General features: G+C 26.8%; 1 protein-coding gene across 1 annotated transcript in view; it reads right to left on the minus strand.

Annotated features, from left to right (window-relative positions):
- Nucleotides 1-23054, minus strand: part of LOC105846673 (receptor-type tyrosine-protein phosphatase S) — a 124595-nt gene that overhangs the window by 35300 nt on the left and 66241 nt on the right. The window contains exons 7-15 of the mRNA XM_065814265.1: nucleotides 15513-15769; nucleotides 9935-10082; nucleotides 6463-6563; nucleotides 6158-6344; nucleotides 5940-6042; nucleotides 818-1064; nucleotides 619-673; nucleotides 430-517; nucleotides 161-327 (exon numbers count right to left, since the gene is read on the minus strand). Of these exons, the coding sequence (XP_065670337.1) occupies nucleotides 161-327; nucleotides 430-517; nucleotides 619-673; nucleotides 818-1064; nucleotides 5940-6042; nucleotides 6158-6344; nucleotides 6463-6563; nucleotides 9935-10082; nucleotides 15513-15769 (1353 nt within the window). The remainder of the gene's footprint in view (nucleotides 1-160; nucleotides 328-429; nucleotides 518-618; nucleotides 674-817; nucleotides 1065-5939; nucleotides 6043-6157; nucleotides 6345-6462; nucleotides 6564-9934; nucleotides 10083-15512; nucleotides 15770-23054) is intronic.

The raw sequence follows: 23054 nt of genomic DNA on the forward strand, positions 1-23054 counted from the left end.
AAATATTAAAAATTAAGTGTTAACATTTGTGCAACAAAGTAAAAGAACGGAAAAAAGATTTAAAAAAATACATAATTATCCATTTGAAAACAATCATTAGAAAGACAAACTTTTTGTATAAAAAGATATTTTTATAAAAAAATAAGTATAAAGGATTTACCTAAAACAAAATATTTGTACTTTTCATACATTGAAGTATTGAATGAAGCAGCAATGTAAGGTTCATTATAATCTGCAGTTGCATAAACTTTAAAATGTTTGTAACTAGATGTTACATTTCTAACAAAAGTATTTATGTTAACTTTCATTGCAACAACTTCATAAATCCTTCAAATTGAAAATAATTCAAAACTAATGTATATGACAATTAGATAAAAAAATAAAGTAACAAAAAAATAATAAGTAATAAAAGTTGCAAACAAAGCTTACTTTGTATTTGAAGGTCCTTTCTGTAACTCGATGATATGCTCATTATTTCTACCCCAATTTAAAATATTTAAAGGTAACGCTTTCCGATCTTAATTATGTTGGTAAACAAAAGTAAACATTTTTATGAAAAATTATCATGCTTCAACACAACCTTTAATTTAAAGAATTTTATAGAAAATGTGAACTTACTTATAGTAAACATAATGGGATTACCATAATACGTTAAGTTGCTAAAGAAATTATCCTAAAAATAAATATACTAAAAAAATTAAATTAAAATAACAACTTATTTTTAAATAAATGTCAAAATTTACTAATTCAAAAGTCTACATCAATTAAATCACATAAAATAATGAGTTTAAAATTTAACATAAAGACATGAAAAAACCTTCATGTTGATGACAGCACGGATATAAAGAAACAAATTATTAATAGTAGACAGTGTAGCATTCAAACGATCCACACTTTCTGAACCTTCGTAAAACTTTAAAGAGCTAGAAGTAAAGCTATTTGGCAATGTTGCAGCCAAAAAATAGGAAAGATTTAATGATTTAGCCATAGATTGATCTTTTAAAGTTAACATTTCCATATTCAGTGAAGATATGTTCTCATATGCAATAATAACCTCATAAAAACTATAAAAATAATGTAAAGTCTATATTTTTTAGTTATACATCCTCATGATCATCATCATGATCATTATCATCATGATCATCATGATCATGATCATCATGATCATCATCATGATCATCATGATCATCATCATGATCATCATGATCATCATCATGATCATCATGATCATCATCATCATTATCATCATCATCATCATTGTGTGGTCATTGTTGTACTTTTAATTTTGACATTTTTTAAAACATAGCCTTCCAAATTCCTTGGTCAAAAAAACACCATTACAATACCATCTTTAACATATAATAAAATTGCTAAAAGCAAAACAAAAAAGCTAATAATTCAATTATTTGATGACTAGCATTCCAGACCCATAAATTACAGGTTTTGGTAAGTCTATTATACACCGATCAATTCTATACTGAATTCAATATTATATCTTACTTCAATATTTTTAGATAAGCGGTAGAAAAACAATACCTTTTAAAGTTATGAATAAAAAAATAATTTATAACATAACTTTAAAATTTTTTGGGAGTCATTGCGCAAACCGCTATTTAGTGGTAGAAAATAAATCAGTCAAATCTTTGTTTTGAAATAAAAGTTGTTATTTAATACTTTATAACTTCTTGCTGTAAAATTATAAACTTCTATAAAAAACGGGTACAGACTTATAATTTTTTTCTTTATTAAGTTTCTATTAAGTTTTTATTAAATTTTATTCCAGACCATCTGGAACTCATTAAGAACCTCTCCCTTTTATTCAATTTTTAAGTAATAAAAGTTTGAATGTTAAATACTTTTTCCTATATAAAAAAAGTTGTCTCTTTAATGTGTGTTGAATGCGTAGACTTAACGAATTACCTAAGCACATTAATAACTTAAGTACCTGTATCTGAAGTATGCACAAAAATTTCTACTGCTGTTTTGACCGATGTTTTACCGATGTTTATTGCAATTTTACACTTTTTAAAAACTCTCTCCTTTTTGTTTGTTATAGTATATTAGATCTTTATATATCAACAATAGTACTTTAAAAATATACTTATAATTTAAATCAAAATTAAGGAGATTTTGCTGCAATGCAATTTTAAAATAAAAATATCAATAGAACTTTAAAAGTGTTTTAGTTTTTACTTAAAAAAATCGAAAAAAAAAGAAAAAAAGAAAAAAAGTCAAAGAGCAAGGATTAGAACCACAGCATTTCACTTCACAATGACCTAACCACTTGACCACTAAAGCGTATTGTTTGATGAAAGTTTCAAAACTATTTAATAAACAAAAGACTTTTTAACACAGCAAATAAATGTTATTAATCAAAAATAAGAAAATGTTGTCGCAATTTTATTTTAAAGTAAAAGTAAAACTGTAAAACTTGAAATAAGTTTTAACATTACATAATTTAAAGTTTACAAAAGTTAGATAATTGCATACAACTTTTTTCACATTTTCTGATACAAAAAGTGAAGACTCTTTTGGGTGTAATGGCTGCTGTGATTTCCATGTCAAACATTCATGAATGGGTAAGGGCATTGAATTCGTTATTAAAATATTAAAGGATGATACAAAAATAATAATCAAATAAAAACACTTTGATTGCTTTAAGCATACATTTAATCACGATTATGATCTATTCCCTTTGATTGTTAGCACTACTATGACAATACTTGGATATAGCTTATATATTGCATAAAACTAAAATGAAACTTACACTTCATTACTATTATATTAAATTCTATAAACCTTTTAAACATTTTTATAGCAACATCTTTTACAACTTTTAGGTTATATTATTTTAGTAATATATCAAACTATGTAAAATTTATCAAATTCATATCAAATTTATCAATATATCAAATTTAGTTTAGTGAGATATATATTAGGGGTAGGTATTTTTTTTCAAAAATTAATTTGCCCTTTTAATCAGTGCGCAATAGGCAATATAGTCAACTTTGAGAAAATATTAATAACAAATTTAAAATTAGTGCTATATACAGTAGATTTTAGCATAAATGCCAATATAAGGTCTATGATTCTTAAAAAGGTGTTATTTTTATTTTGTTAAAATGGATACCAAATTTTGCGTAACAACAACATGATTTTAATAGTGCATCAGACGAGAACCAAGAGGCTATATGTCCACATTTTGTGTTTTTTCTGATTATTATTAATAAATATTCAACAATCAATGGAATGTGTCCAATAAATCTAGTTTTAAGAATGATGCTTTAAAAATGTATGTTAACTTGTATTTTAGAAAATTGGTAAAGATTTAAAAAAATTAATATGCAAGCGACAGGATTTTTGATTTGAATTTAAACACTATTTAAAAACAATGATAGTTTTGAAAATATTTAAAAAACTAGTTGGACATTCTAGCAGTAAGTCTTAACAAATTAAACTTTAAAACTTTTTTCTCAGAAATACAAAAAATGGACATACAGCCTCTTGGCTCTCGGCTGACGAGTTGTAGATTTCAAATAAAGTGTCAAAGCTTCATAAGCAGACATATATAAATAAAGATATAGTATCCATTAACAATTTTTCTGTTACTTTGCAGCTAACATCATTCTAACAGGAAAGTACTTTAAGAACCCATCAATTTGTTTCTTATAATTTTATCAAAATCTAATTTGGTATTAAAATCATTTAATCTTTCATCCAAGTCTAACTTGGTAAGTAATTGATCATAAAGTATTGGATCTTGAATAGATATATTATTGGATCTAATCCAGTTGTATATTTAATATTAATTCATTATTATATTATTATTATTATTTTATTTCAATTCACCTCCTCAAGATCACGATTTTAGATTTAAAATGCACATCGGTGGATTATTAAATGCACCAGCTACTTGTGAAAGAATAAAGGTGAGAATCAACTGATGGAGGTTGAATAAACAGCAAATCTAATCTCTCTCTCTTTCTCTCTCTCTCTCTCTCTCTCTCTCTCTCTCTCTCTCTCTCTCTCTCTCTCTCTCTCTCTCTCTCTCTCTCTCTCTATATATATATATATATATATATATATATATAATTTCTCTCTATCTCTCTCTCTATATATAAATTTATTATAAAATGATTCAAATACCTTCAAGATTGTCAAAACAATTCCTTACAAAAAAGAAAATAAATTAGCTTTAAAATAAAACTCAAAAAACTCAAAGTGAAAATTACTTTGCATTACGTTTATAATTGCATTTTAAAATATCACTTTAAAACTAATATATTGAAATGTTTTATTAAAGTAACACAGAATGCGTTTACTAAATACTTCTATTGGTTGTTTAATAAATGAACAAATTTTATTTAATTAATTGAAAAGTGAAGTTTAAGTTATTGAAAAGAAAAAATATGTAATATTTTTAAGTTGTATAAACATTTTTTTGCAAAAAGTTGCACAAAAAAAAAATATTTAAAAAAATAGTGTAGTCTTTTTAAAATTATAATTTTAATCAATTCCTGCTTTGATTAGTAAGTCATGTCATTTAAAAAAAAAACTTTTAAAGAATTTTTTGTGAAAATAGAAAAAAAAAAAAAATAATAATAAAACAATTAAATCATAGGAAGATTTAATTTATCTTATACATAATTTAAAATAACTTAAAAAAATAATCTTTTGAAAGATTTTTAGAAATATAAGAAATAATATTTTCAAGCGTAATAAATAAACTGAATAACAGATTTTGATTGCATAACTCGGTTCCATAAAAACCCTAAAATTATATTTAAAAAATATGATCGGACACTATCTGACCCAAACAAGTATTAATCGAGCATTTTGTCTGGGACTTTATAAAAAATTAAAAGCCCTGTTTATATATAATAGCCTACGATAAAACTGCACAAATATTTAGACTTTCACAAAATGCTAGTGCTACAATAATGTTGTTAGTCTATGTTCTTAACATGAAAATGTTGGCTTCATATTTTTTAAGAAGAACAGATAAAAGACCAAATCAAGCTTATTTTATGTGCAAGTGTTGTAGATGCTATTTGGACTGTGGATCTGCTTATTAATGCCTCACCAACTGCATTGAGTACAGATTTGGAAATCTTTGCAGTACAACTTAATGGATACCCTCTATTTTCTGCAATTTTAGCTATCATCTTACCAGTAATCTTTGCACATTTTGATGGGATGGTTTAATCATCACTTGTACTATTGTTTTCTGAACTTTCTTTATTAGTATTATCAGTACCATTAAATAATTGACCATAACTTATTTTAAGTTCTTTTCTTTTAGGTGAAAGGCCTCCTGGATGGGTTGCAACAGACTTGCAATGGGTCACAATACTGCATTGACCTTTGGTTGCTGGAAGATTTCTGAAGTTCATAAATGAGTTTGTCTTCCAAAGAAAATGATATCTTCCTCATCTCTGCTTTGTCTGACATAATTTGTAAAAATCCATCAGTGGCTTGTTAATTATATTTCCATACAACGGATTTCTTGGAGTTGAAGTATTTGAAGGGCAATTATTTCTCCAACTAAATTATTTTCTGACATCATCTGATATAATACATCTAAAATATAGCTTAAATCTAAATATACACAATATATAATAGTCAAACAATATGAATTATTTAAGCCAATTTTCAAACTTTTGACAAAACTTTAAAATGGATTTGCGCAGAGGGTTGCATTTTTATATTTTATTTTTGTGTTTTTGTGAGATCTAGGTCACTAATCCACCATTAATCATAGGGGCCATCACTTTAAAAAAAATTTCACTCTGTATATATTAATATGTATGTATGTGTATATATATATATATATATATATATATATATATATATATATATATATATATATATATATATATATATATATATATATATATGTATATATCAAACTCAGAAAAATAATAACATAAAATGAAAACCTGACAGGTCCATTGATATCAGATACACTATAAAACTGACATTCAAATATTTCAGTGAAGTTATCAAAGTATTTTAACATTTTATAAATTAGTGTTGGAGGCGCTAAAATGAAATAATTTAATTAGAAACATTGCTACCATTGAAACTATAATGTAACAATACAATTTTATAAAACATTTAACAATGCATAAAGATAAACATTAAAAAAAAAACATACAAATTGGTTTGGAATAATGCAGTATACTTTCTCTAACAAAATAATCTTCATCATACACAGCATCTACAGATATGTTAAAGATGGCTGCATGAAAGTCAACTTCAATGATAACTTTTGTATTAACTGTCTCGACTGATTTAAAAAATAAAAAAGAGCTGTTGTATGGTTTCAATGAATGTATACTTATCTAAATTGAAAAAAATTAAAATTAAATAAATAAAAGCACTACAAAAAAAAAAAAAAAAAAATACAATTTTAACAATAGAAAGAAATTTGAATTATAGTACAAATAAAAATGTGATTACATTATACTTTAGAATTGAAAATGGAGAATCTGGTTTCTTCCAGCTCAAAATCAACTTTTTGTTTTCTTCATTTATATTTATTTGAACAGGAGCAGCTAAAGCTATATTTGAAAAAAAAAAAAAAGATTAAAACTTACAACTATAAATAACTTTGTTGACAAACTGGAAAAATATAGTCTAAATATCAATATACAAGTAATATTTTAATATATTTAAGTAAATAAATTTCTTTAATAGTAAACCAATTTAGAAAATTTAATATAAAAACATATAGACTTTCAAGTCCAAGCAACCAGGTTTGTCCAGTTGAGATATTAAGGACATTATTTAGATAGTTTAAACACAAAGTAAATATTAAAATTTAAATAAAAAAACATTTTTTTTATATTTGCCCCTAATTTGTTCTCTTCTTTAAATACATACTCATTTTGAATTTTTTTTTTCTTATACAACCCTAATGCATTATGTATTTTATGAAGTGTAAAATTTTAAATGATATTTTTTACAAACCAGAAAGACTAATGATTAAATAAATATTATATAGAATGATCCTGTGAATGACCCTGTGGTTTTCTACTTTAACTAGGATAACTCAATAGAAAACTATACTTTATTATACATTAATCCAAATAAACAATACTTTAAATAAATATTAAAAATATTTATTTAAAATATCTGTAAAAACTTATGCACCTATCTGAAATAAAAATAAAACTAGTGGTGGTAAAGATGGAAGTGATAGTACAGATGGAACTCTTTCTTATGATTCAGTAGATTTATCTATGAATTTGAAGAGAACTTTTTATCTAAAAATGCAAAAAATTAATATTTTTGAATCATCCTAAAACTGTGCTAATATCAAGTAAATAGAAAATACCTGTAGACCAGACTAGCCCTGTACGATAAGCTGTCACAAATGTATCTAGTGGTTTCATATTGACTCTACACATTGATTCCAGATTGACTCTACAAATTGTTTACACATGAGTCCATTTAGTAATGGCTACAGAACTTTTTCTGTTATTTCATAAAATAAAATAAAAGTTAAAGATGTAATAAAGTTTCTGAGGCTGACTTTTATTTATATGACATATACTTGTGGTTTTTGAGGTAACTTTTTATCCATTATACTATATCTTAGTTCCTGAAAATGCATCAGAACCACATGATCTTTGTAAGAAAAATTAGAATTTGATTGTTTTATCCATGAATCAAAGCTGTTGTGAGTCAAAGGATAGTAACCATCAACAATGATGGTTACTATGAACAGATGAATTAACTCAGGGTCGGATTTAAACCAGTTGGAGTCTCTGTGCCATGTGGAGGTTGCCCATGTAACAGGTGTCCTAGGGTGTGTCCCACAAAAATTTTTCTAAGTTTGATATTTCTGTTCATGAGTTTTAGTGCCATTTCAGTGCAGGAAAACTTGTTTATTGAAAATGAAAGTGAGAAAAGTCTACAGCTAACTAGGTTTTAATTCAGATAATTCACTTTTACTTATCTGTAGCAGACAGCAACTTCACTTCCTGTTGATGGTGTTAACTGTACAATTTTGATAGTTTTTAGTAAACCAGCAAAAAAGTGTTTTTATGATTAACTGCTAAAAGTTTAACGTCTAAAATGTTAAACAGTATAACTAAGTTGTAATTTAAAATGATTTTTAAAAAAGATTCTAAAGCAAAAGTATTGGGGAAATTATTATTTAATAAGGAGCAAAAGCCTGATGTTAAATACACAATATAATGTATATTTGACTACAATTGATTACTAACAGTTACTTGTTGTTTCTTTGAAAATCTTTTCTTATAAATCACTTTTTAAAGTTTTAAATTACAACTTTGTTGTCAAAATAAATGTTCTGATAATACATTAATTAACTATATTTACTAAAGTTTCAAAATTCCCTAAGGAATGTTAAAATTTCAACATAAGATACTTATCTTTTGTTGAGATTTTAACACTCCATAGGGAGTCATTAAACTTTAGCGAATAAAGTCAATTAATGTAAAACTATTTTTCTTTTTCTTTTTATAGTTATGATAATTTTTTTCAGAAAAATCATGAAAGTATTTATGGAAAGTTTTTTTCTGAAATAAATGGACAGTTTATATTTTTGAAATAAATCATAAAAGTATATATGAAATAAACACTTTTATGAATACTAAACTATGAATACTACTTTTATGACCTTTAATACTACTCACTAATCCAACCAGGTCTATTCTTACTATTATTTGCAAGGCCTTTGAGTTTTTGATTAACAAAATTTAAATGTTTTACTTTAAGTGCAAAAAATTAATCTCTAACAAAACAAATATAGATTTCAATCTTCTCATTCTACTGGTGACTTGTTATTCATTACAGCAGAAGGTTTTCATTGTTCATTACAGAAGAATGGTTTTATTGTTCATTACACCAGAATGGTTTCATTGAACATTACAGCAGAAGGGTTTCATAGTTCATTACAGCAGAATGGTTTCATTGTACATTACAGCAGAAGGGTTTCATTGTTCATTAAATAGAAGTAGCACAACAAAAGGGCAATAGTCTTGGCATATTAAAGTGCAAAAAAACTGTTGAAAGAAGATTTAAAAAATAATAACTTGTATGAGTCAGGAAAATATCAAGACAGGGGAGAACTCAGCGGCACTGATGTTTAAGAAATAAAACTAGATGTTTAAACCATTTTTGAGCTTGAAAGAACACTTACAGCAAAAAGATGCAACTTAGCTGAATGACAAATGGCGTAAGATAAAGCAATCTTTAAGAGAAATGGCATACTTAGAAGAACTGGAACAATAATGGCAACAGTATTCCATGCAGGAACAGATAAGAAATTTATAGAGGTTGAGAACAGAATAGGTGTAAGAAAACGTCAAGCAGAGAAAAGAGTCTTTTAACCCATACAAAACTCAGTTATTTACTAATAATAAGTTAGGATCTGCTAAGCCTGCCTTTTTTTATCATGCTCAACATACTCTTACTCTTGATTCTATCTACCTCTATAAACTTCTTAACTATTCTTGAACAGAATATTGGTGCCCTTTCTATTTTAAACAAGGCCTAAAGATGCATTGTAAATGTAGTTAAACCTGCTTTATCTGCCACAATTGAGCCTCTTTCCCATTGTCTAAGGATACACTTTTTTTGCTTTTATCAAATAATATCATGGTTGTTGCTCAAGCACCATCATTTATTATCACTTGTTTAACCATATATAACCATATTAAGTTTTTAATACAAATTTTTATGTGTAATTTGCTATTTTTTATTTTAAATGTTTTACTTGATGTATGCATTTACAATGAAATACAGACTTAATAGGCAATAAATTAATTGAATCATATTAATTTATTAATTTTGATTTTTATTTATTTTAACCTTTAATTGACTTTAAAGTCACTTTTAAACTTGAATGGCTTTGTAATAATTTTATTTTTACACATGTATACTTCAAAATAATACAACTTACATTTTGTGCACCCTCTAACATGAACACGCATACAACAATTGTTGCTACAAGATTCAGGCATTACTTTTATATACTTTGCTAGGTACAAACTTGAAAACCAGTTAATAGTATAAGGAAATATTCGACCTTTACTTCCAATATAAATTTTCTAAAAAGATTAAATAATTAAAAAGTAAATAGCTAATTAATCACCAAACTTATATATGACAAATTATTTAATATAAAATGTTTAATAAAATTATTATTTCATTTACTACAGAAAAATTATTAATTTTAATAAATATGGAAAAAAATCCTTTATTTTTATCTTCTTAATACTTTCACATAAAATTGCCTTGAAATTTGAATTTCCCATAAAAAAAAACCAATTGGTTGTAAGGCACAAAAACATTTTATATAAAATTGAAAAGTCTTTCAAATTTAAAATAATCTAAAAAGGCAACAAGTGTTGATTGATTCACTTTAAAAAAACAACAAGAACAAATTATCATATTTAGAAACAATGTTATTGTAATGCTCTATAATGTTATTATATTACTCTATAAGGTTATTTTTTTGTTTTATAATATTATAATTTTATTCTATGATGTTATTAAATTGTTCTTTAATCTCATGATATTGCTCTAAAATGTTATTATATTGTTCTTTAATGTTATTATATTGTTTTATAATGTTACAATATAATTCTATAATAATATATTGTTTTAAAAAAAAAATTTTAATATAACTTTGATCTTGTCTAAAAGAGAGAAGACTATATTAGAAGAATTAAACAGTGGATTGCGTAAAAACAAAAATTAAGTTTGAAGAGAAGAATAAAAATAATAAATCTGATTCCAAAAATTAAGTTTGGAATCAGAAGAATAAAAATAATGAAGACAATAAAGAGATGCTAATAATAAAGCAAATTTGACTTTTTAACTGATTGTTAATATGATTTCTATGAGAGGTCTATGTTTAAAGTAAAAGATTTAATAAGAGCATTGCAATTCTATAATATAAAAACACTGATATAAATATTAGCAGTACAAACAACTTTTGTTTGGACTTAAGTTCATGAGAGTTTTGTTTGGACTAAAGCTAATGAGCCACTGAATGCCATTGAAAAGCTGTCATAGAAAAGAATTACATTCAAAATTGACTGCCAAAATTGACTTCTAAAAAATCAACATGGCTTTTTCTCAAGAATAAAGTTGTATATGAAGTTGGGTTTTTCCCAAAATAATTATTAAGGGGTGATACACTTTTTTGACTTTTTCTAATTTAGTGGATAATTTTTGTTTTAAGTATAAGAATATTAATTTCTTGTTATAAAAATGTTTTTTGATATAAATTCAATATTTAAAAAAAAAATTCGGGTCAAAAATCTATATTTAAGCATATAAAAATTTGCTTTTATTGAAAAACCATCAGGAGGTGATAGACTTTTTTGACATACTGCATTTTATATATATATACATATATATATATATATATATATATATATATATATATATATATATATATATATATATATATATATATATATATATATATATATATATATATATATATAAATATTTTTAAACAAATTTAAAATATATTCTACAAAATAGAGTGCTCAATGTTCTTAAATGAACAGAGCAACTATAAATTAGTAGAAAATGACTTAACAAAAACTTTTTACATCACTTGTAATAAATTTATTAATGTAGTAAACTTGTAATAAATTAATTACTTAATAAATTAGTAGAAAATCACTTAACAAAAATTTTTTTCACAGTGTTAAATGAAAATAATTTTTGTCAAGTGATTTTCTACTAAATTATAGGAAACAAAGGTATACTTTGACATAAATAACGTCAATGTTTTGGAATGGCCATTTCAAAGTCTGGACTTGAACTCAATAGAAAATTTGTGATATATTTTGGACAGAAAAATTGGCAAACGAGCATTTAGATGCAAAGACAACTTGAAAGAAGCTATAATGAGGGCATGGGATAATATAACAACAGAAGAGACCCAAAGTTTGATCAACTCAATGCCAAATCATCTAGATGAGGTCATCAAGGCTAAAGGAGGCCCCACTCGATACTAATTTTCATGGAGTTGGATCAATTTGACATTATTTTTGAAGTGTACAATCATTTTTTTTGCAGTCAATTTTATGCATCATTAGATCAATTGTGTAAAATTCAACATTTAGTCTCTGACTGAGGCAGTAATGTTGTCTGAACCACAAACTTTAGAAGAGTTTAAATGGGAAACAACTTTAGCAACAAAAGCCAGGGTAATTTGGATTTCTAAGGTTATTCTGCTTCTCTAGGATGATACAAAATGTGGTTATTAGATTTAAGACATAAATTAGAGAAAAAGTTCTTGCAAATAGTTCTGTTTAATTTCTTGAGATTTCTTGAATAAAATTAGATCAATGTGTGAGAGACGGAGAGTTACACTTGCCTTTGTTAAAAATATTTAAATATATAAGTGCACTGGTTAAAATATTTCAAAACTATATATAATAGTATTACAACTATATTAACTTATATAATAATATTACAACTATATTAGAGTAAAGCTTGGCTTGAAAACCAACAAGAAGAAAATACTTGCCTGAATCCAGAAGATTATGTAAAAGTACAACTTTTATATACCAATTTTAAATACCAGTCTAAAAAACCATTACATTTCAAAATCTTGGAGGGAACCCCTGTCAGTTAAAAGATGATTGTATGAAGAGCAATTATACACAATTTACTAATTTTGGTCTCTGCAATTTTTTCAACATAAAAAATACGTCAGTTTAATAAAATGATGAATAATTACCTTTCTATATTCCTTATAAATGAAATTTTCATAGATTTTAAATGTTCTTGTTAAAATAGAACCCTTTTGGAGTCTTTTGTTTAAAAAGTTTTATTCCTATTTGAGGCTCAAAAATACCTAAGAAAGCAAAACTTTATACACCATTTTTAACACTGTCCATTTCTATCAAAATGTTAAAAAGAGCATCACAACATTTAAAACAGTATAAAGTCATAGGGAGATTTAAAGGGCTTTCAGTAGAATAAGGAATGGAACAATTATCTTTTTATTCAGCTGATTTACAATGCTTCAAAGCGAGACAAATAGAGGAACCATTTTTACTGCTTCCAATTAAATTTTTCTTAATTCTTTCAGCCTTTTTCAGATAATTTTTTGCCTGTTATTGTATTTTTTGTTAATAAAGTAATAAGGATACAATTATAAGAGCAACCAAGTTTTTTAATATTGATTACAACAAATTTATTGAGACTTTTTAAAATAGACAGTTTTGTTATATACTTAGTATATAACAAAACTGTCTATTTTAAAAAGTATATACTTAAAAAAATTTAAAAGTTCCTCGACAAGTCAAGCAGTTTCAAAATTTAAATAGTTTTTTGCTTTGGGGAATAAGGATTTTCAAAACAAACAAAGCAGAACTTCAGACATTCCTTACTTAGTGTTCCTGATGACAAAGTTCAGCAAAAGGCTAAACCATTTAAAACTTGACATTACTCAAAATTCCTTTAAATGACTTTTTTGACATAACTTTTGCAAAAATCAATCAGTTATAAAAATTCAAAAAGTTAAATAAATTAAAATTTTACTATACTACTAATTGTCCAATGGGTGAATTAATAAAAATATTTGATTTTTTTGAACTTAATGCTTTTAAATACTTCATTATTTTAAACTAGAAGTAAGTTTTGATGAATTTTCATAAGTAGATTTAATCAAATCAAGCAACTAAAATATGTTTAAGTATTTGTAGAAAGTTAAAAACTCTTATTAGCCTAAAAAAACGCAATGTATTAAATAGTTTTTGTGCTCCATTACAGGGAAAAAGCCCAACATTTCAAAAACTGTCTGCTTTCTGTACTTGAAAAAATAAGATAGAGAAGTTGCAGATTTTTTTATTTTTATTTTTTTATATTTTACCTCCCCAAGGCCGAGAAGGCCACTACAGATGAGGAGGCTACTTGTGGTTATAACCCTCTCTCAATTCTATAACTCAGAAACACAAACCTTGACGAACAAGGCCGCTGCGCAGAGAAACAAATTGAGCGTGGTACTACCAGGGACGTGGTGGGAATCGAACTCGGAACCTCTCGCTTATGAAGCGAGCGCTCTACCACTACACCACTACCACTATTTCACGATTTCATGAAAAACCACGATTTCATGAAGAAAAAAATCAAGGCTCTGCTCAAAAATGAGATTGACTTCACTGATACCAAAGATGTTCCACCAGGAATTTGCAACTCTTGCAGAACAAGCTTGTAAAAACTATACAGTGGTCAAATCAGCAATGAACTTTCCAGACTTCACAACTTTTAAAGTATTAAGATTACAAGAAAGTCCACTGACTGTTCAAGCTTTATTTTTCAAGATGGCAGATCAAAGCACAATCAGTCATTGCCTGTTGCAACATGCGCACCAAGGTGTGTTCTTTTTTCCTTACAATTATCAAAAAGGGGTTTCCTCACCAGTGCACAAAACATTCAAATTTAAAAATTTGAAAAAGATGGTTCTTAATCTAAAGTGGGAGAAAGGATAAAATCTACACTGGTCTTTCCAACAACAAGGTCAGAGGGTTTGCATCAACTCTCAACAACTTATTTGGAACAAGGTTGGTAAAATATACTTCAGGGATGAGCTTCACAGTAAAAAACTTAACTTAAAAAATTATAAAAGCAAATGACCAAACTAAAATTATCCTAATTCTAAAGAATTCTTTTTATAATTAATTTCTGAATTTTAATGTAGTTGATGCAACTTTGTGGTTGCAAAATAACTACAGTTATTATATAATTAATTATAATAATTCATCATCTATTTTTTCTATAATTTGAATTTTTTGATGTTTAGACATTCTTCCTGATGAACCAACTGATGGAGAAACAAGTTGTTCAAGAAAAAAAAATAGAATATCATAAAAATAAATATAAGTGTTTTTACTAACTTATTATTGCTTTTTTCTTTAAAAACATTGAGCACTCTATTTGTAAAATACATTAACATATATATATATATATATATATATATATATATATATATATATATATATATATATATATATATATATATATATATATATATATATATATATATAATAATTTTTTTATATATAAATTATATATTATATTATATTATATATATATATATATATATATATATATATATATATATATATATATATATATATATATATATATATATATATTATATTATATATAAAACAAATAACTAAGGAGAAACAATGAAACTTAAGATATATATTTTTTTATTTAAAATAATTTTTGCCTGAATTATAATTTTAGACAAAAATATTTTAAATAAAAGAATAAAACAGAACATCTAAAAATTGTGAATCATTAAATTTTCATACTAAAACCTTGACAAATGAACTGAATGAAAAAAAAAAGAAAAAAGAAAAAAAATGCTTGAAAAGAATTACAAGTTTTTTTTTTCACAAACTTAAATTCATTAACTATTTAAAACATTTATAAAAAGATACAAAAAACTTCAACATATTAAAACATATAAATTACACTATATGAAAACAAAATATTACCTCATCTTCTTTCATTTTATATTTAACTACCCCATACGAAATTCGATATTTTGTTACCCATGAATCACTGTTAGAATCACCTTGTACATTAATACCTGATATTGCAAAAGCTTGATTCAGCTCAATTATTATATATGGTTTAGTATCATTAGATAAAGCACACCATGTATATGGGCTGTCAATATATGCCTCCATTATTGTAAAACTGACTGTTGAAGACATTTCAGCAAATACTGGAATAAATACATCACCGCAAACTGAAAAAAAAAAAAACAGATGAAATGTGTAACCATATAATTAAATATGCATATTAATTATGTGGTAGAGGTGTAGAGGTTGAATGTTTACTTTGTAAGCAAGAAGTTCTGGGTTTAATCCCCGCCATTCCCCTGGTAGTACTATTATTAGTAACAAATAGTTTTACTAAAAGTATACTTTAAAACTGTCAATTACATTTTTGTAGAATTATTTAAAATTACTTCAATTGCCAAAATCTCAAATCAAAAATTTTTGTTTTGAAAATTTTTTTACAATTAGGCTAAAGTATAAAATACAACATTAATAACTACCTCATCACATACCTCACCCAAGCCTTCTCTCTTTATCCATCAGGCAACATCCTTGTTGTTAGTGACTTTAATCCTCATCTCACAAATTGGCTTGGCTCTAATGTCAGTGACACTGCAGGTGTTAAGGCCCATAACTTTTGCCTTTCTCAATCTCTAACACAAATAGTCAACTTTACAACTCACTTTCCAGACAATCTTAATCATTTACCTTCTCTACTTTACTTATGTCTTGTTTCTGATTCTAGTCAGTGGTTCATTTCTCCACATTCACCTGCTTCAGGTGCTTTTGATCATGGTTTGATCTCTCTAAAACTATCTTATTCTTCTTCATGATCAGAATCCCTCTATCATTATACCTCTCACAACTACCTTAAAGCTTTTCACAATTTTTTTTCTGATGGCCCTTGGGTCAAAATCTTTCGTCTTCCTGCTGATAAACCTGCTTCTTACATAACTTCTTGGATTCAGGCTGACATGGAATCTTTTATTCCCTCTCAACAGTTCCAAGTCAAGCCTCACCCTGCTCAATGGTTTATCTCACATTGTGCTGCTGCAGTTTCCAATCAAAACCATTACTTCCATATCTATCAACAAAACAATTCTCCAGAAAACAGACGTCTGTTTATTATTGCTAGAAACCATTGTAAAAAGGTTTTGTCTAATGCTAAAGCCCGCAATTCTTAAGTCATGAAATTTCATATTTCATCTCAAAAATTAGGCTCTTGGGACTTCTGGAAAATCTTTAAAAGTATCAATAATAAGAGCAAATCTGTTATTCGTCCTCTCTTGAACGGTTCAGATTTTGTCACCTCATCCTTTTTTTTTTTGTTATTCACCTCCTCAAGGCCAAAAAGGCCACTACAAATGAGGAGGCTACTTAATAGTGGCTATAACCCTCTCTTAACTCTATAACTCCAAAACACAAACCTTGATGAACAAGGCCGCTGCGCGGAGAAACAAGTTGAGCGCGGTATTATCAGGGACGTGGTGGGGATCCAACTTGGAACCTCCCACATATGAAGCGAGCACTTTACCACTACACCACTACCGCATCTAAAGACAAAGCTGAATTGTTCGCTAAGAACTTTTTATTAATATAATCTCTTGATTCCACTTGTTGCATTCTACCTGATATTGCCAACAAACAGGTTGATTTATTGCTTGACATTTGTATCACTCCAGCTTCTAAATCTAAAGTGACTTTCTGCCTAGACTCTTCTACAGCTGAGAGAGCTGCTGTCTATACTTTCAAAACTTATGCTTATCAGAGTTTTGTTTTCCGGTATGCTGGAAAGCAGCATTTGTTATCCTAATTTTCAAAAATTCTGGAGATCAATCTGATTTGTCTAACTACCGTCCTATTAGCTTTCTTCCTATCATAAGCAAAGTTTTTGAATCCATTATTAACTAACAATCTCTCATCTCGAGTCTAATAACTCACTTTCTAATCATCAATACAGATTTCAATCTTCTTGTCATACAGCTGATTTGCTAACAGTAATAACCGATAGGTTTTACTTGCACATTAGATAGAGGTATTGCTCTTGACATTTCTAAAGCTTTTGATAAAGTTTGGCATGCTGGTATTCTCCATAAGCTTTCTTCTTATGGCGTATCAGATAATATCTTTAAGATTATTGAATTCTTCCTTTCCAATCGTAGTATAAAAGTTGTCCTTGATGGACAGCACTCTTCTTCATATCCTGTAACTTCAGGGGTTTCTAAAGGTTCTACCCTTGGCCCAATATTTTTTTTAACTTACATTAACGATCTTCTAGATATTCTCACATCTAAGGTGGCTTCCAATCTTCCAATCTTTCTTGGAAACCATATATCAAATCCATTGCAAAATTAGCATCTGCTAAGGTTGTATTTCTTTATCATGCTTGACACTTTCTTACTCCAGATACTATTCTTTATCTCTAAAAATCTCAAACCTGTACTTGTATAGAATACTGTTTCAATATGTATAGTAATGTTCCAATGATGCCCTTTATCTTTTAGATAAAATGCAAAAACACATTGTAAACATAGTTGTACCTGCTCTTGCAGCCAACTTCCAACCATTATCACATTGTCATAATGTTGGTTTTCCCTTCTCTTTTCTACAAATACTATAACTGGCACTGCTTTAAAGAGCTAGGGTCTCTAGTGGTATCTACTAAAATTCATTCTTGTGTTACTTGTCATTCAATTAAGTCTCATCCTTTCACTGTGACTATTCCTAAGTGCTCCAAAAACTCTTACTTGCCTAGTTTTTTTTCTCCCACATCAGTTCTTTGGAGTTTGCTACCTTCATCTTGCTTTCCTTATTAATACAATTTGAAGTCTTTTAAGTCCTTTGTCAATCGTTATCTATTTCTATACACTTCATCTTTACTCTTCCAGAAACTTCTAACTCTAATAGTTGTTGCTTGCAGACTTGTTGGAAGAAAAAAAGGCTGAAAAAAAAAAAAAAGAATTGCTTACTGATGTAAAAGCTGCTACTCAACTTAAACGAGACCTTTAAGCCAAATATAAATCTGCTGAGTGATTTGTTTAGGACAACTAAAATTAGAGCATAAAAAAACTAGTGTGACAATTAAAAAAGAAAGCAATCTTGAAATATAAAGAAAGCATTGTTCAAAAAGCAAAATGCCAAAAATACTCCATTTTTATGTGAAAAAGAAAAAAAAAAAAAAAACTCGAAAAGATATAAAAGTTTTCAAAAAAAGTTATGGAATGAAAGCAGAATTACTTTGCAGTGTTGCAAGTAGTTTCTTTTATTTATTTTTGTTATTGTGAAGCTATCAAATGGGCTGCTGTATTTTAAAAATCCAACCAAAGTACAATGCAATGAAATTCTTGACCACATTTTGACTCATGAGTATATCAAAAAGAGACTCAAAGCAGTTGATCCAAATAACTCCAATAGACTTGATGGCTCCTACCCATGATTCCTCTCTATTTGTTCTTAAAGTATGGCTTCACCTTTGGGAATTATCTACAATTGTTTACCAAGTACTAATGACATGCCAGATAGATGGAAAAAAAAAACATTACACCAATTTTAAAGAAAAGCTCAAGATGTTTGGTTTCTAACTACAGATCAGCCTTGATTAGATCAACAAAACAAGGGAGAAAAATTAAAATCTGAATTTTCTATTTCAATAATATTTTGAAATTAACAAAGCAGTGAAGTCAAATTATTAACTCAATGATACAGTCAATAACACAACATAAACACATAAATCACACAACCATAAAAAAATATACTCTCAACAAGCTTTGCAACTTAGTTTTTTTACTTCTACCATTTTTTCCAAAAGCTGCTACCTTTCTACATACAGGAATAAAAATTACTTTAATCTTTTCTGACAAATCTCTATTTTTCTAATCTCTAAGATTGTGGCTTCTTTTATTGTCTTGCTAAAGTCATACCACACATCCATCTGATCATCTTCTCTTTCAGCAAATACAACTTCATATAAATACTAAAGTTTACATAAATACGCAAGGATATTGTATGCCAACATCTAAATAAATAACAAACATATATGCTTGAGTTCATGTATATCCATACAACATTTGCATAAATGCATCAAAATTTTGTACTTTACTTCAGATGTTAGGTTCAAGAGACTCATTAACTGAAAAAATTGTTAACTAAAGTAAGTCTAACATTCCGTCTCTAATTCATTGGTTTGATCTTATTACTTCTCCCCAGAATAAGACAAAGTTAAACCTAATGGCCAAGTAACTTTAGGTTAAGTTTAGTAGTAAGTTTAGTAACTACAAGGTTTTATTTTTGCTACAATGACGATCTTCATAACAATCTTACATTTAATATGCTCTTTTTGTTGATTTTCGATTGACTCAACTTAATACTCTTGTATTGACAAAAAACTTTTACTTTTTGATTAGTAAGAACAAGCAAGTGTTGCTACCTCCACTAAAAAGTAGGTAGAACATGCAAGGAATGCAACTACATCAACTGACAAATAGGTAGAACATGCGAAGAGTGTTGCTACATTGACAAGGGTTTTGGTTTGAGCAGGCAATATATATATATATATATATATATATATATATATATATATATATATATATATATATATATATATATATATATATATATATATATATATATATATATATATATATATATATATATATATATATATATACACCACATAACTGCCAACCTAGAAGTGTTTAAGGTCGGCAAAAAATTGATGACCTTATTTCTATGTTTTATGGTAAAACCATTGTATCAAATTTTTTTTGCCAGCCTGATGCCGATCAGGTTGACAAAAAAATTTTGATACAATGGTTTAACCATAAAACATAAAAATGAGGTCATCAATTTATTGATACAATTTCCTAATTCCCAGGGCTATATCAGCCCTGGAATTAGGAAAAATGAAGGTCGGCAAATTATTGGCAACTTCATTTTTCCTAATTCCTAGGGCTGATATATATATATATATATATATATATATATATATATATATATATATATATATATATATATATATATATATATATATATATATATATATATATATAAAACAAAATACAGGTCTTTACCAAATTGACCATTTCTATATTTATCTATTCTACACCGATCATGTCTATACTTATTTCTTATTTACTTCAATATTTTTTATTAAACACTAGAAAAACAATTAACAAATAAAATGCTTTAAGAAGAGAAAAAATTAACTTATGCACCTTTTTCCGCATATGTGGAGCTTACAAGAGATTTATAAAATGGTTTGTTTTTCTCTAACATGCATAATTTCCGTAGCTCAGTGGTTTAGTGCCCTGTCAGCTGTGTCATTTTGCGAGGTTTCAAATCTGCCCCATAACACAATACATTTAAAATTTTATATATTTATAGAAATATATTTATGTTTTGTTAAATATATGTAAATATTTATAGAAAAAAACTAATATAGCAAAAAAAACTTCTCATTATTAAAATAAAGTATTAAAGGTTTTGCTAGCAACAGGCTTATAATTTTTTTCTTTATTAAATTTCAGATTCACAGTTATAATTTTTTTTTTTTGCTCTATTTAATAATGTACGTTCTTTCAATTTGTTTTGAGTATTTGTTACTAAAATACTCAAGAAAAACCACATAAAATTTTTATTTTAACTTAAAATTTTAATAAATACCATTTAATAGCCGGGTTTTTTTTTTTTTTTTTTTGTTATTCACCTTCTCAAGGCCAAGAAAGCCACTGCAGATGAGGAGGCTACTTAATATATTAGGTTATAACCCTTATGTTATACTTAATATATTGAGGTTATAACCCTCTCTCAACTCTATAACTCCGAAACACGAACCTTGATGAACATGGCCGTTGTGGGGAGAAACAAGTTGACCATCCATAAATTACCATAATTCCATAAAAATAAATTAATTTTTAAAAAACAAGTAGGAGATCTTAAGTTTTTTTAAGGGGATATTTTAATTAAACTTAATGAGCTATTTTGATTTTATATTTAACTTAAGACTCTACGAGGGAAAACTTTTAATCTTTTTTGTTTGTTTATTAGTGAAATTTAGTGTTGTGTAATTTATGGATGAATTCTAATTGGTACAATATGCAACCATATTCTAAATAGTACCATCGGATGTTGCAAAATTTTTTAGTTTTTCTGTGGTATAATCAGATGTAAATACAATTATTCTTTTTGCAAAACTAAAGAGAATATTCTTTTTGGTGTGTTAAGTTTGATGACTATTAAAATTTAGATAATCATGAGTGTTTGTTCCTTTATAAAATATATCCATTTTGATATATTTGTTATTTTGAAGAATAACAGAAATGTCTAAAAAATTATTTATTTTATAAATATTTTCTTTTTCAATTAATTCAACGCCATTGTCTAATATCTAAATTAATGTGTATGAAATTACCTTTGGTTGTTTGGCAGAATTTAGGACCTTTTGTTAGAAGTGATATTTGGAAAGTGGTAAGGTGTTTGGTGAATAAGATGATGACCTTAGGTTGTATTTTCTTGGGATTGTGCTTGTTGAGGTTTTGAAGATGGGCTATTTATTAATTGGTCGTAATTTATAATATTATTTGATAAAGAATTAAAGCTTGCAGAATTTTTTTTTCCTTTTCTTTTTTTTTTTTGATAGTTAAATCTAGAGTTTCTTGAATTAACAATAATAATATTAACAATCTTTATCGAAAACTGATTTAGTAGAAAGAATTTTTTTCTCCCATTTTTTATCAATTTGTTCTTTATCTTCATTTTTGCATTCTTCATATTGCAACAAAAATCTATCTTTTAGAGTTTCATTGGTTGCATGGTTATTGATAAAGTTTGTAAGTATTTCAAATTCTGATTTTAGGCACTTTAAGTCAAATTTTTTCATTGCATTTTCTTCCTCAGCTGACATTAGGTGAAAATTGTCACTTATGAACATTTTAGTGATAAAAAGTATGTTGTAAACAATCGTGGTATATATTCAGAAGATTAGTGCACCTAATGTGTTTGTACATTACAAAATTTGAATGGAAATCAACCAGTTTTTATGTAATACTGAAAATTCACAAATGTAAAGAAATAATCAAAAAAAGTTCAAAAATCTAATTCCTTACTTATTGAAATGCAACCACCAAATGATCTAAAAGGTTGACCTATTATTGCAGGAATTGACTCACCTACATTACATTGCTGCACTTAACCCAATCTCCTATTGTATGTAAACAAAAAACTTATACAAATGATGAATGGGAGTTTTTAAGAAGAATTCTAAGAAAATTAGACTTAGTATTATAGTGTGACATTGTTAACCCTTACACTAAAAATATCCCACAACCTTGGTTTAGAAGCATACAAATTCTGGGTTGAAAAACATAAAAACCTAATACCTGAATGAATTACTACCAATTTCATTATAGAATCAGCATCTTTTACTTTAAAAACAAAGTAAAAGATGCTGATTCTGATTTTCCTCTTCGATAACCA

The sequence above is a fragment of the Hydra vulgaris genome, chromosome 12 (genome assembly GCF_038396675.1).
Source record: "Hydra vulgaris chromosome 12, alternate assembly HydraT2T_AEP".
NCBI lineage: Eukaryota > Metazoa > Cnidaria > Hydrozoa > Anthoathecata > Hydridae > Hydra > Hydra vulgaris.